The 13,830-nt window shown below is 39.6% G+C and overlaps 1 protein-coding gene across 1 annotated transcript; it reads left to right on the top strand.

Moving 5' to 3' along the window:
• Window positions 1–2,554: 2,554 nt before the first annotated feature.
• Window positions 2,555–13,334, top strand: LOC138690027 (cytidine and dCMP deaminase domain-containing protein 1-like). The gene is made up of 10 exons (XM_069807044.1): window positions 2,555–2,641; window positions 3,532–3,573; window positions 3,916–4,003; window positions 5,978–6,028; window positions 6,849–6,937; window positions 8,029–8,215; window positions 9,140–9,595; window positions 11,197–11,243; window positions 12,134–12,255; window positions 13,190–13,334. Exons 1-10 carry the CDS (start codon window positions 2,555–2,557, stop codon window positions 13,332–13,334), a joined length of 1,314 nt encoding a protein of 437 aa, XP_069663145.1.
• Window positions 13,335–13,830: the final 496 nt, after the last annotated feature.

The raw sequence follows: 13,830 nt of genomic DNA, 5'->3' as shown, positions 1-13,830 counted from the left end.
GGGTGGTAAGATGCTTGTGGCAAAGTGTTAAAGCTGATTAAAAATCTAATATAAATAGCTATAAAAACTTCGAAGATATATGTACCTAGAAATACATAGACAGCATATATTTAAGTTTTGAAGCTGTATTAGTAGATGGTTAAAATGTTGCTGATGTTTGGAAGGGTCTGTTATATTTTGATTATTTTATTTCATTTCGTTTTTTTGGCAGTTTGGGGCAGGTTATAATGGATACCCCATCGGCATATTATATGCAAACTTGCCCTGTGCGGGGAGAAAAAAACAAAAGACTGAACTTGCAAAACGGGAAGTTGTTCTCCATGCTGAAGCAAATGTTCTTCTATACAGGTTATTGTTACAAATCTATTAATGGAGTGACTTTGCAAGCATTCTTTGTGACAATAGATGTGAATAGTGTGTAGTGTGAATAAGTCAGTGATGAACCATGGATTTTCTCTTTGACCTTTCCATCTGTTCTTCACTCGGTAATCCAGTTTCAAAGATTTAACATTTTAAAGCTCTGAGCTTAAAAACAATATTTTAATATAGGCGTTTCCTCTCCTCCATCCCCAGAAAAGTGTGATACCACCTTGTACACTGCCAAAATAATCACCCAGTCTCATTGTGATGAAGCCCTAAACAGGTTTTGAAAGATACAGTCTGCAGCATTCTGCCTGGCAGTCTTTTTTGGTGGCCCTTAGGCTAGCAAGAGTAGTGTCAAGTCAGCCAGAGCCCTTAAGACTCTAGCTGTCAATAGCTGGAGAATTGTTAGTCTGTAAAACCATATGACTCATAATGGTAGCACTTTTATATACACAGAAGTAGAGGAAGCAAGAAAGATCAGCTATTTGAAGGGAAAATCAAGATCAAATAGGAAACTTGGAGGAGGAGAGAGAGTAATCTAATTAGAAATAATAGTCTTCAATGAAAATACTGGTATTATTTTAAAGAAGTGTAAACATTGTGTTTAGGTTTAGTTTTGCAGAAAATTAATTAATTGTGCAAATACATATATTTTTCAGATCAAAGCCCAAAATAGAGGAGACTGATGTTCTTTACTGCACCAAACCTCCCTGTCATGACTGTCAGAACCTTTTGAAGCAAGTGAAGATCAAGACAATTCATTGTGTAAAAGAATCATCCAAACAAAGTGGAGAAGTATGCTTATGTAATATTATTTATTTATTGTCATAATGTAATTATATGTTTGGGGGCAGGAGGGTCAGTTTATTTATAGTTGACTTACAGACAAACATATCAGTTCTTACCCTTCTGTGTAGGAGAGGAACTGTAGCAGATCATCACCTAGGAGGTGCTTCATTCTTTGTGCTCATATACAGCTGAAATTTCATGGCTTGCTTTCTGCCTTGGAAATCTTTGCACTCAAGTGCTTCTAAAGTCAGGAAAAGAACAAGTTACATATTTTAGGATCTTGCACTGGGGAAGTCCAGCCTCCTGTTTAGCTATATCTATATGGCAGAGCTCTGGAGTGCTCCCTGATTTTGCATCTGGATGCTTATTCTGGTTGTGCCTGAACTTTTATGGTGGTGAGACCTGGATATGTGTCTTGGTTGCTCTATGCAGGAAACCTGGGCATAGATGCTGAGGGGAGCTGTGGCATGCTTCATTAAGACCTCAGATATGAAGGAGTACCTCTGTCCTGCGTTGCACACACTTAACTTTTAATCCCTTGGGGTAAATGCAACAGTCTTCTTTTTAAGTCTCACATTCTCATATTTGAAGTGTCTGATGAGTTTGGCTTCGCTGTTTACAGGTCTGTGCCAAACAAGGTATTTTCAGATTCATCACAAGATATCACCCTCCCTCTAGTGGAAAGAACAAGTATTTTCTGAGTTTGCAAAGCAGTACTATTCCTTTCACAGAAGTCCCAAAATTACTTAACATGATTTACTCGGATGTATTTTAAATCAAATAATTTGTGTATGGCTTTGGAAAAATCTTTCTGATGGAAAAGGTCTCAGTTTTGGTTCAAGCCCAAGTATCCAGTTAATTCCCATGTTCTAGATTAAATTCTACCCCTATAAAGACAACCATGGCCAAGGTATTCAAAGTCGTCTTTGCCTTGGTTTTTACTGCCAAGATTTGCCCTCAGGAATCCCATGTGCCTAAGACCAGTGGGAAGATGTGGAGCAATGGAGGTTTACCCTCAGCAGAGCAGAATGTGGTTATGGAATATTTAAAGAATTTGGGTGTATATGACACCATGGGACCTGTCAAGAAGGTGACTGGGAGTAGTTAGCATGGATTTATGAAGGGGAAAACATGCCTGACTAACCTGACATCCTTTTGTGATGAGATGACTCGCTTGGTGGATGAGGAGGGAGCAGTAGATGTTTTTCATCTTGACTTTAACAAGACTTGCAACACTATCTCCCACAGCATCCTCATAGACAAACTGATGAAGTATGGACAAGATAAGTGAACAGTGAGGTGGATTGACAACTACCTGAACTGCCAGACTCAAGAGGGTTGTGATCAGCAGCACAAAGTCCAGCTGGAGTCCAGTCCCTAGTGGTGTACCCCCGGGGTGGTAATGGGACCAAACCTGTTTAATATTGTCATTAATGACCTGGATGATGAGTCAAAGTGCCCCCTCGGGAAGTATGTAGATGATCCAAAAGTAAGAGAAGTGGTTGCTACACCAGATGGTTGATTCAGAGGGACCTCAACAGGTTGAAGAAATGGCAAAACAGGAATCTCATGAAGTTCAACAAAGGGAGGTGCAAAGCCTGTACACCTGGGGAGGAATAACCCCATGCCCCAGTACAGTCTGGGGCTGACCAACTGGAAAGCAGCTTTGCAGAAAAGGACCCGGTGGCCCTGGTGGTTAGGTTGACCAGGATGCAGCAATGTGCCCTTGAGGCAAAGGCCAGCTGCCTCCTGGGCTGCATTAGGCAGGGCATTGCCAGCAGGTTGAGGGAGGTGATCCTTGTCCTCTGCTCAGCACTGGTGATGCCGTAGTTGGAATGCTGTGTCCAGTTCTGGCCTCCCTGGTATGAGAAAAATAGGGACATATGAGAGCAAGTCCTGCTAATGGCCATGAAGGTGGTTAAGTGATGGGAGCATTCCTCATATGAGAAGAGGCTGAGAGAGCTGAGACTGATCAGCCTAGAGAAGAGAAAGCTCAGGTGGGATCTTATCCATGTGTATAAACACCTGGCGGGAGGGAGTAAAGAAGGCAGAGCCAGACCCTTCTCAGTGGTGCCCAGTGATGGGACAAGAGGCACTGGGCACAATTTGAAATACAGGAAATTCCACTAAAATGTAAGAAAAAGCTGTTTTGCTGTGAGGGTGATGAGCGCTGGAACAGGTTGCCCAGAGAGGTTGTGAAGCCCCCATCCTTGGAGATACTCAAAACCTGAGTGGACATGGTCCCAAAAGATCTGCTTCAGTTCACCCTGCCTCGAGCAGGGGCTCTGGACTGGAGACCTCCAGAGGTGGCTCCCAACCTCAGTGAATCTCCTAGTGCCTGGTTTATTTGTTTGCTTTTAAGTTTCTTTTTTCTTTTAGGATCATCTACCTGATTTGAAGAAAAACTTTGACTATCATGAGGTAGGTTTGCATATTGAAGATTAGACTCAGGGTTGTATTACTAAAAAGTATTTTTCAACATTCATTTAATAAAAGCATGGAATAGTTTGCTTTGATATGTGTCATCCTTCTGGTTTGCCTTGTTTATTTGTTTGGGGTTTTTTTTCTGTTGTTTTTAAGAAGCACATATTCATTAGTTGGAAAGTTCATTAAAATACATTGAGTATTCGTGAACCATTTGATGATATGTAAATATGTATTCACCTGAGTATACACATCAGAGCTTTTCAGTCATTATTTTGAAATTCATCAGTAGTTTTGGGAGCCAGTCATTCCCAGATATAATAAAAAATTATTCAGCAGGTAGAAGGCATGCCAGAAGTGGAAGAAGCAGATGATGTAGAAAAATATTGCTTCACTTTTCAAGATCCATTGGATACCTCTGATGGAGGTTAGCTGTCTGAGTTGGGAAAAGAGGGAACTGGGACACACAAGACTACTGATGAACTGGGTAATCCTTAAGAGGAGAGTAGGCTATGTAATCGACTTTTATCTTCCTTTATAGAACAAGTGCTTTAGAACTGGAATAGACAAGAATGACTTCGAGGACCCATGTTTGTCCAATGGTCCAAGAAATCTTCATAGTAGATAGATTAATAGCTGTTAGATATAATGACAGATTTGAGCAGACAAATTGTGGAAAGTACTAAATAAATGTTCACTTATGCTTTAAATAAATTTATTGGGGTTTTGTTTGTTTGGTTTTTTTTTCCAGTGGGAACAGTGCAAAACTCAAATTACAGCAGGTAGGGTTAAGATTAATTTCATTGTCCTTTGTACTGTTCTATTTGCTGCCTTTTGGTATTACTCGGTGTTTAAATTTAGAAGCCTGGTATGTTACTGAGTATTTTTCTTTAAAGCCCTTTTCCCAGCATGTAATAAATAAAAAAAAAATCTGGTTATAAATTGCATATAATTACTATAAGTTGAATTGAGTTACCCTTAAATTAGTTCTGCTTGTTCCAACCTTCCTTTGGAACAATACCTTATAAGTATCTGGACCCTGAAGATTCCACTTCTGCCGCAATACTTCTGAATATGCAGAAGACAGAATTATACAGAAATGTTGCCCTTGAGGTCTGTAGGTGGCCAGACCCCATAACTGGTTACAGTTGAAAAGACAGAGAAGTAACATAGCAAGATTCTGGGGTTAATGGTTTCTGCTCTCTCTCTTAATCATTATTTTTTTTATTTTCCCCAAATGACCAATTGGCATCCTTCATTATAGTTTTCTTATTTCAAGCCTTTTCTGTGAATTTCTTCTAGCCTTAAATGGATATATCCAAATCTTTGGAGGTACTGGGCTTGAGTCTTCTCCCCATGCCACTGGCTTTATGCTGTTCTGAGTTATGCCATGTGGTCACCTACCACAGAATAATGTCATTAACACTGAAATTTTCTTAAATAACTTATAATTTTATTTAGACTAGACAACCAGGAAAAAGAAATTTTTAAGAGCACTGCACAACATTTTGAGAATTCACAAAATCTTGTATACTTCTTGCTTGGTTTAAGCAAAACCAAACTTAGAACTGAACAAAAACATTTGAAACCTTAATGATTTGTAAGCCGAAGAACCATTGCTCTTATTGAGGGAGAATAGAGATTTGAAATCAGATCAAGAATTGGAACAAAACTGAAATTAGAAGATAGAAACTCAAAAAAAGTTGTTGATCACATCTTCATGGAGCGTGAAGATACAATGGACAAGTTGGGGAAAACTAAGTAACTGAAGAGGAGTAAGGGATAGATTATTTTAAAATTGAGGAGAAGAGTGTATATTTGCAGTAGAATGAAATCAAACTGATGGGAAGAGTGAGAACCAGGATGATGAAGTTTGCTTAAGGAGGATGACAGGATGGCAGAAATGAAGAAGCAGAGACTGAGTATCAAAGACAAGAAGAGGCAGTCCTGCGTGTGAAAGCAAAGGGGGAGAGGAGACAGTGTGGGGATTGGCCATCCTGTACGTGAGGAAAGCATTATGGATTTGTAAGTTAAAAAGGTGGGATTCAAACTTCTAAAAAACACCAGCAAGAAAAACCCAACCCAACCCCCTTGTCACTACCACCACCATTGGGGAGCCGTATTTATTTCTATGTGAGATTCAGTTAACTATTTTATATCTGGGCAATTCCCATTCATTTGAATATAGTTTCTCTCTGAATAAAATATCAGAGCCTGGACTTTGATGTCCTGACTGTCAACATTGTCCTAAACCAATCATGGCTTCTGAGATGCCCAGCTCACAGTGGATAGTCTGTTGGTGTTGATAATGAGAGGAGGAGGGCTGATACACTGCTACACTTCACGTAATGTCTTTTTATGTATTATTCCTAATCCAACCTTTTTCTTTTCTGTATTCCAGTACCCAGTGGTTCCAAAGACAATGGAGGAACAGAAGGAATGGACGATGAAGGCAAAGTGAAATCAATTTAGTAAACTTTTTGCTAATTGTCAGTTTTTGGTTTCCCTAATCTCATTTCCTTAAACAGGGTTAAATAAATGTAATTGTCCTGAAAACAGTGATATTACACAGCACAGAGAGCCAATGCACGAACTTCTGACATATCTCTCTGGCAGCATGTTTGTTTTCATTTTAGTTTTACTTTAAGTAAACATAATTATATCTCCCCCCCCCGCCCCGTCTTACCTAATGCTATTGAAATCCTAGCAAAAAATATAACATAAAAGGGGAAGGTTTTGTACTATGATAGTTGAAAGAGATCAATTTTGAAGAAGGGTATGACATAGGGGAATAGAATTGGCTGTTCCAGATATTGGAACTGCTTCTTCCCTCTTGAAGTCAATAGAAATCATTCCCTGTGCCAGCAGAAAAGAGTAGATAGCATTAAAAACCCACAAACCAACAGGAATAAAAGAGATCCACTATACCTCTGCGCTCGGTCAAGCAAAAGCTCCTGGGACGATCATTAACATTTGTCTCAGAGGACTGACAGGCATAAATGGATGTGCTGATGGGTAAAGTGCAAAGATAAGGCTCTTTACAGGGTAACTGGCTCATTGAGCTCTGATACATTGTTAAGAAACAGTTCTTTAATTCAACATGCATAGAATTTATAACCCTTTTTCCCAACTTTTCACCTAGGACTGGAGAGCTGGATAATTATAATTTCTATCCCATTACCAGTAATTATTTACTAATTTTATGACATTACCTACTTTTTCACCGAGACTGTTTTGATTAGCTCTTCTGTCCTTTCTTTCTTTCTTTCTAGATCCTCCTGTTCCACACCTGAAGAAAGAAGACTTGTGCATCTTTTTAGCACTACATATGGAAAATTCACCAAGTGAATCACAGACACACGTGAGTTAAGTCAACTCAAGCATATTCATTGTTAGCAAGGCTAAAAAAGCCTGTGTCAAATAGCATCTTGATTTAAAACTTACTGACCTGGCATTGTGGGCAAAATGATCTTAACTTGGGGAATTTTTACTTAATTGAATTTATTGCCAATAAATACAACCTTCTATTTCCTGAACTGGCTATTGAGGAAAAAAAAGAGAATATAAGGAGTTAAACACCAAAGTAAACATCCTTCCTCCATTTTTTCCCAGGTTGAACTTAAGCCTAACACCTACCCTCCCACCTTCCTAGTCTCAACTTCCCTTTTTTTCACTGTAGGTTACTCTCAGTCGGTCCCAATTTTTTTCAGTGAGGCGATGGGTGGTGCAGGAGGTTGGGGCTGTGTGCGTGGTGGTTTGTCTGCAGCTCCTGTGTACTTTTTCCCAGTTTTCCTCTGCTCCTCTGTGCTTCCTGCTGGCCCTGCCCTGGCATGGGTTGTCTGCTGGCTGTGGTCCCTCAGAAGTGTCCCTGCCCCAGTGTGGGTCACTTGTGGGCCACAGTCCCACAGTTAGAATTTTAATCTATTGCATGCTTAGACTCTTAACAATTCATGGTAAATCAAAGCTGCTTGAGGTTTTGAAGCTACATAGATGGCTGGTGGTTCCTGCCGTGAGTATCCTTTGAATAGTGTTGGTATTTGTTTGAAACTACACCGTGTCACTCCTTGCTCCCATTCTGGTAGTCTGCAGTAGACCAGCTATTGGGATAGTCATCTCCCTACTTTTTTCATGATTTTACAGACTTACAGGCTTTCCGAAGATCTATCTACCTCTTAGCCCTTTCTGGACTCCAGTCAAAGTATTTGCGCTGTTGATCTAGAATACCACAGTTGAGTTATGTGCTGTAGACGCACCAGAACTGACTGAAAATCCGCAAGAATTAGCATGTTTCTAGACTGATCCCTATCCTTTTGCAACAAAGGCCATTCTTTTTCTGTGGGATCCTTTGATTGCTCTTACTTTAAGTACACATAATCTGGAGGGACTGTCATTCACTGAATGGTTATGCATTCATTTGTATATGTGTACATTTATTTGTGTATGTGTATGCAGTATGGCAAAACTGGAATTGTTGTCTGTGAAGCAAGCAAGCCAAAAAGGATTATTGCCCTGGGCTGCTCAACAGAGGAACTTCATGCTGTGCCAAAAGTGCTGTTAAGGTTTCCTAATGCACTGAAAGGCTGTGAAGTTTACATGTCTCGGATGCCTTGCAATTATTGCGCAAAAATGCTGGTTCAAGGTCAGTAGCAGAACTGAAATATCTCCTAGACTAAGATTGCAAATGTGGCATACTCACAGGCTGGTAAACTAGTCATGCCAGTCATTTCTCTTCTTCTTTATTTTCTTCCGTTTTGCTCTCTGCATTTTTCCTCAGTTGGTTCTATATGAATCATTCAGATCACTGTCAGAAGCTGATGTAGCTAAATATCTTACACAATAAGTAGCTGTGATTATCAGAGAATGTTAAGAAGGGATTCATAATGCCATTGTACAAATTGTTGGTATTTACTAACATATGGATCATGAAGAGTGCAAGGCATTAAATGAAAAAAGAGCCACCAGAGCTTGTATAGATGCTTGTTGAGAGGAAAAAATTAAAGGAGTGCTCCCAAGGGATGTGGAAATCCTGAAAAAAAAATAAACAAAAAGAAAACAGCCATCCCCATTTAAGTCATTTATCAGATGAGAAATATACCTCAGGTATTAGTATGCAGGATAACAAGGCAAGTAGGTAGATATTTTGCAGATAAGTTAATCTGTAGTACTTCCCAAATGATAACACACTACCTATATGTTGAATTTTCTGGGGTTTTTTAGATGCCTAATTGATACACATATTTTTCCTCTACAATAACTTCAGTAACTTCCTGTATCTTGTTTTAAAACAACCTCCTTGTTTTGAAATTTTTTATTATTTGGTAAATATAGGTAGAGACAAAAGTTTAATCACCTGGAAAGGAAAAAGTCATGAATTGTATATTAAGTTTCCCTTTTGACTATGAAAATAATGTGTTAATAAAAAATATTTTAATATTATTTTGCTAACAGGGGGAAAAGCTGCGGCTTGCTTAAGTATATTCCATATCACTTTACATTTATTAATGGAAAGAGCAGCCACTAGTATATTTAATATTAATCTTGCATATATATTTTCTTTATTCAGCACAAGTCTCACAAGTGTATTACTGGCCAAATTTTGAAAGTACAATGGCAAAAAATAACCCAGGAGGTGATCTGGTAAAACATGCTAATGCCATCTTTAAAGAAAGTTATGTTGTTGCAGCAGTATATGTACCAACAATAGACAATCAAAGAAAGATGCAAATATTTAATTCAAAAAGAAGAGCGTCTTCTGATGGTGATCTAATCCAAATTACATCTGTATTTGATAATACAATTGGTGTGGATGTTTTAAAGCACTTTAACTTGGAACACCTGAAAGAAAACAAACGGAAAAAGTATGAAGAAAATCTTACTACAGCAAAGGATTGTTTTAAAATTCTGGCAAATTGCAAAGATGAAGAAATAATAATCTTAGAAGAGAAGGAATCCACTGTAAAGAATAATCCTAAATACACCCATGCGTTACAGATCTGTGATTTATTAGCATCCAGAAGTGGTAAGTAAATTAATATTACTAAATTTAGCTCAGTAATTCACTCAGTGTAGAAAAATCCTATACAATTGTTAGTCATATTCCTGGAGATGTAATATACTGAAAAAAACCCCTTTAATTGATTACATTGCATTCTGTTAGGTAATTCATGAAGCTCTGCATATCTAGCCAACTTTAGTATCACAGTGGTATTTTCTATGTTATAAAATTAATTCATGTTGCATCATTGTCTTACAAAACACGTTCAGGTTATCTGAAGAAGGCTGGTAGTGCAAACTGGGCAAAAATCTCCCTAAGAAAAAATGGAGCATATCATTACTACCAGCTGGAGGTTTCTCTGCTGGAGGGAAAGTTGCTCCAGTGTGAGCCCCACGGCTGAGTAAGACCCAAAGAAACACAGTGCAGAGGTATTTAGTTGGGCTCTTTCTGTACCGCGAGCCAAACTGGAGGAAGAGGAGGAATGTGCTTCTCCTGTCTTCCTCACCAGGTGGGGATTTCTAACTCCTTAGGCTGATTGCAAGAGACTCTGGTTGGGGCCAGTTTCTCAGTGGGATCAAATGGCAGGTGGTCAGTTCCAACACTGGTTTTTGGCAAGCTTTCCTATTTTTGCATGAAAGGTTTGCAAAACTGAAGAAGCACTGCTACGATAGGTAAAAAGAAAACAAAACTGGACAGAATTATCTCTTACTTTCTCATGTTGTCCATTAGGCTAGCTGGTTGTGGTTGGTTACACTGAAGATATTAGGCTGGTTTTTGTTCAGTCCTACCTGTGCAGGTTGAGAATAGGGTTCACTCAGCAGCAAAGCAGATGTTTTCCGCTTTATCCCAAATCCCTACTACTATTACCCAATGCTTCTCCTACTGTTAGCTAAAAGCATTTGGCTGCTCTAATGGAAGAGAAAGCATTGCAGATCTTGATTGATTTTAATGATCGTAACAGTTGCTCTTTGCTTATAGATAAAAAAGTGGAGTCTTATGGTTCCCAGCCATATCACAGGCAGTCCCTGTCAGCATCACACCCACACCAGCTCCCCTGGGTCACCAGAAAGTGGAAAGTTTCTACCTTTCCTTTCCTTTTCCAACAAAAGACAATTCTGGGGGTTGTTACCCCTTGTGGGGGGAAGAGCGAGGGAGAGATCCTGGGCAGTAGATGTCATTGCATGTGCCTGTGCCTTGAGGAAGGTCTAACAGAACTTGCTGTTCAGGCAGAGAAAGTAGTTTTTAAACTCTTTCTGAGCTGCAATGGTAGAAAGCATGCTAGTCTCAGCAGTGGAGAAGTTTAATGGTTTTGGTATTTCTACACAAGAGCACTAAATAAGGCAATAGAGGTGGACTGCAGGAGGCAGAGAGCTGTGAGGACTGGACGTAAGTGCATTGATTAGCCTAACATCTGGTTAACCTTCTTGTTAGCAGTTTACTGATTTGATATTTTTTGGAGGCAGTTGAGCAAAGAACAGCAACTCTTCTCCCAACAGGTGTATCCTGCATCTCTCTGGACTAGCAGGCATGAGTAGGAGGGTCATACATTTTGACCAGCAGGTTTGTTGTAGTATCATAGTGGTGTATGAATTTATAACTGTGATTATTTGACTGTTTATTCTCAGACAACAATAATGGAGTGGGGACGGTGATTTACAAGGAAGGCAACATTGTAAGTAAAGGTTTATGTGGTCTAAGAAATAGTGCTTTTCTTATAAAAATGTCTAATCATGATCTATTGTCATATGAAAATAATGCTTGTAAGATTGCTATATAATAAGTTATCAGGCATAGAGATGTTTTTAAAAAGCCTATTTCTGCCATAAGAAATGCTCTTTAAGTTTACTAGGCTTGTCTTTATGCATGTAAATCAGGAAGTTAACTTGCATTGTATGAAGTCTCTTAAAAAATGTTAGTGGAGTTGCAGTAATATAAAACAACTTCTTTGTGAAAAAAGTTTGTCTTCCCTAACTCTGTCTCAGAACATTAAGAAGATGGATTATTTAATATACAGTCAGCAGTTAGAAGAGGTGAAGTCCTATGTTTGCTAAACTTCAATGTAATGGGCTGCTGTTCCTGATGACATTGTTACTATTATCATGTTGAAATTCCATGCTTATTTTTATTTTACATGTTTCCAAAATGGATACAGCTAGGAAAACATAGCTAACATTTTTCCAAATCATTTTGGTGACTCTGTGTTTAGCAGCCTCTTTTGTGTTAATTTTTTCTTCCTAATCAACTTTTCCTGTGATGATTGTTTATAAGCATTGTATTTCATGTTCATAGGGAAATGTATTTCTGGAAACTAAGACAAATTATCCTTTTGGGGAAAAATAATATTCATGATTTTCTGAAACTTCGCATATCACACAAATATATGATTAGGATCCACAATCAATCATTTTGAAATGGAGATCTGCATAAACATTACCAAACAGCATCACATGAGGACTCTCACTAAAGTTATTAACAGCTATTAGGAGTTGGATTAGGCTGTAAGTAACTAAAGGTCCCATAAAAACATTACCTTTTGTTTCTTTCTATGTTGTTTCTTTCTAGGTTGCCCTGGGCTACAGTGGATATCCAAAAGGGGCAATGAATAGTTTATTTTACAAGAAAGCAGATGTTGATTTTGACCAGCATGCAATTGTATGTGCAGAAGCTAATGCAATTATTATGAGGTAGGAACTCATTAAATGTTTTGAAGGAATTAAACAAAAAAAGTCTTGGTGTTGGGTGCCTCATTAATGAAGAAATAGATCTCTCAGTAATCTATCATGGGAATTTCCAAAGTGTAGAAAGGAGAAGTAATGTTACATAGCATGGAAAGGAATTTAGTCTTATAAGGCACTGAGTGCAACTGTATCTTACAGAGATCTAGGTCCACCTGATCTTATATTCTAATACACCCAGCAAACTTATGTGACAGAGCCTCAGAGGTTCCTGCTAGTCCCCTGGCTCTGGCCTCATGTAAGCCCAGTTCCCATGGGCAGTCGTGGGCAGGGGTCTTCACATGTGCTGGAGACGGGAGTAGCCAGGAGCAGAGCTGTTGCTTGCTGTTGCTTCTGTGTGGGCTCTGGTATTACTGAGCCATTGGAAATGCAGGGTGTCACAGCTGAGCGATCAACTTGAGCTGCCTCCTTCGACACATACAAACTGAGTTTCATGAAGTTTCCTGCCTATGGGAAATTTCTCTGCTGACTGACAGTGCTGTTGCAAATGCTTCTGTGTGCGTCCCTGGCTGACAGTCCCTCTTCTGACAACTACTTTGTGGGCAGTGTGTTGACTGAATGCTCTGCTGTCACCTATTCTCATATTCAGGAGATTATGGTTTGGGGGTGAAATGATTCCTGAATACACATTTCATAAACCAGAGTTGCTGTCTTTATGGTGCTGTGAGTACACAAAGAGTAGGTAGATCCATTTCCTAAGTTGGCAAGCCTACAGTACGTACTGCAAGTATTTGCTTGTCATGGGCTGGAGATCCCTTACTCACCTCCCTTGGCCAGTGATAGAAGAGAAAAAAAGAGAAGAACCTACTCTAGGTTCCAAGAGAAATAATTCCTCCTGCAAACTCACCTCATTTGTAATTGTGACAATACTGTATTTTTTCAGTTCTGAGAGAGACCTGTGTAATGCTGAACTCATCACTACACGTGAACCCTGCCATGACTGTCTGAAACTGATCCGAGCAAAGAATATAGCAAAAGTCATTTGGCCTCTGCAAGACAGAAATGTAGGTGGTATTAAAGACAGTTAAAAGCCGTGTGTCATGGTTCAAGGCTTGCTGTTCCTTTATCCTCTCCCTGAGGACATCTTCCCAAAAACCTTGTGCTTTCCCTTTGCTGAGGAGGAATTGCACGCTCTTCACGCTTTCAGGCTGGGCCCTCTTCTGCATTGCCAGCTTCCAGCTTGTTTGCGCCACCAGAGGTAGGCTGAGTGCCAAGGGAAGGATACTTCTCATTGGCATGTAGATGGTAGAGATGGCTGCGGCCACTCTGAAAGGCAAGGGGACAGGGATGAAAGGTCATGCTCACAAACTATCCTTCGTCTCCTTCAGCAAGTGGGGAAGGTCCTGCATACCAAGGCATATAGCCTTTAGACAGAGCTTCATGGGCCCACCTTGCCCTTCTGCTCCCCAAAATAGGCTTTGCACTCCTGTCCACCTACACAGGGACAGCGTTGGCTGTGGCAGTTCCTCCCTCTTTGCGAAGCCACATACTCTTTCTGAACAGCTCATGCTCTGCTGAAGGCAT

Source organism: Haliaeetus albicilla, chromosome 19, assembly GCF_947461875.1.
Source record: "Haliaeetus albicilla chromosome 19, bHalAlb1.1, whole genome shotgun sequence".
NCBI lineage: Eukaryota > Metazoa > Chordata > Aves > Accipitriformes > Accipitridae > Haliaeetus > Haliaeetus albicilla.
This window is presented reverse-complemented; position numbering and strand designations above follow the sequence as displayed.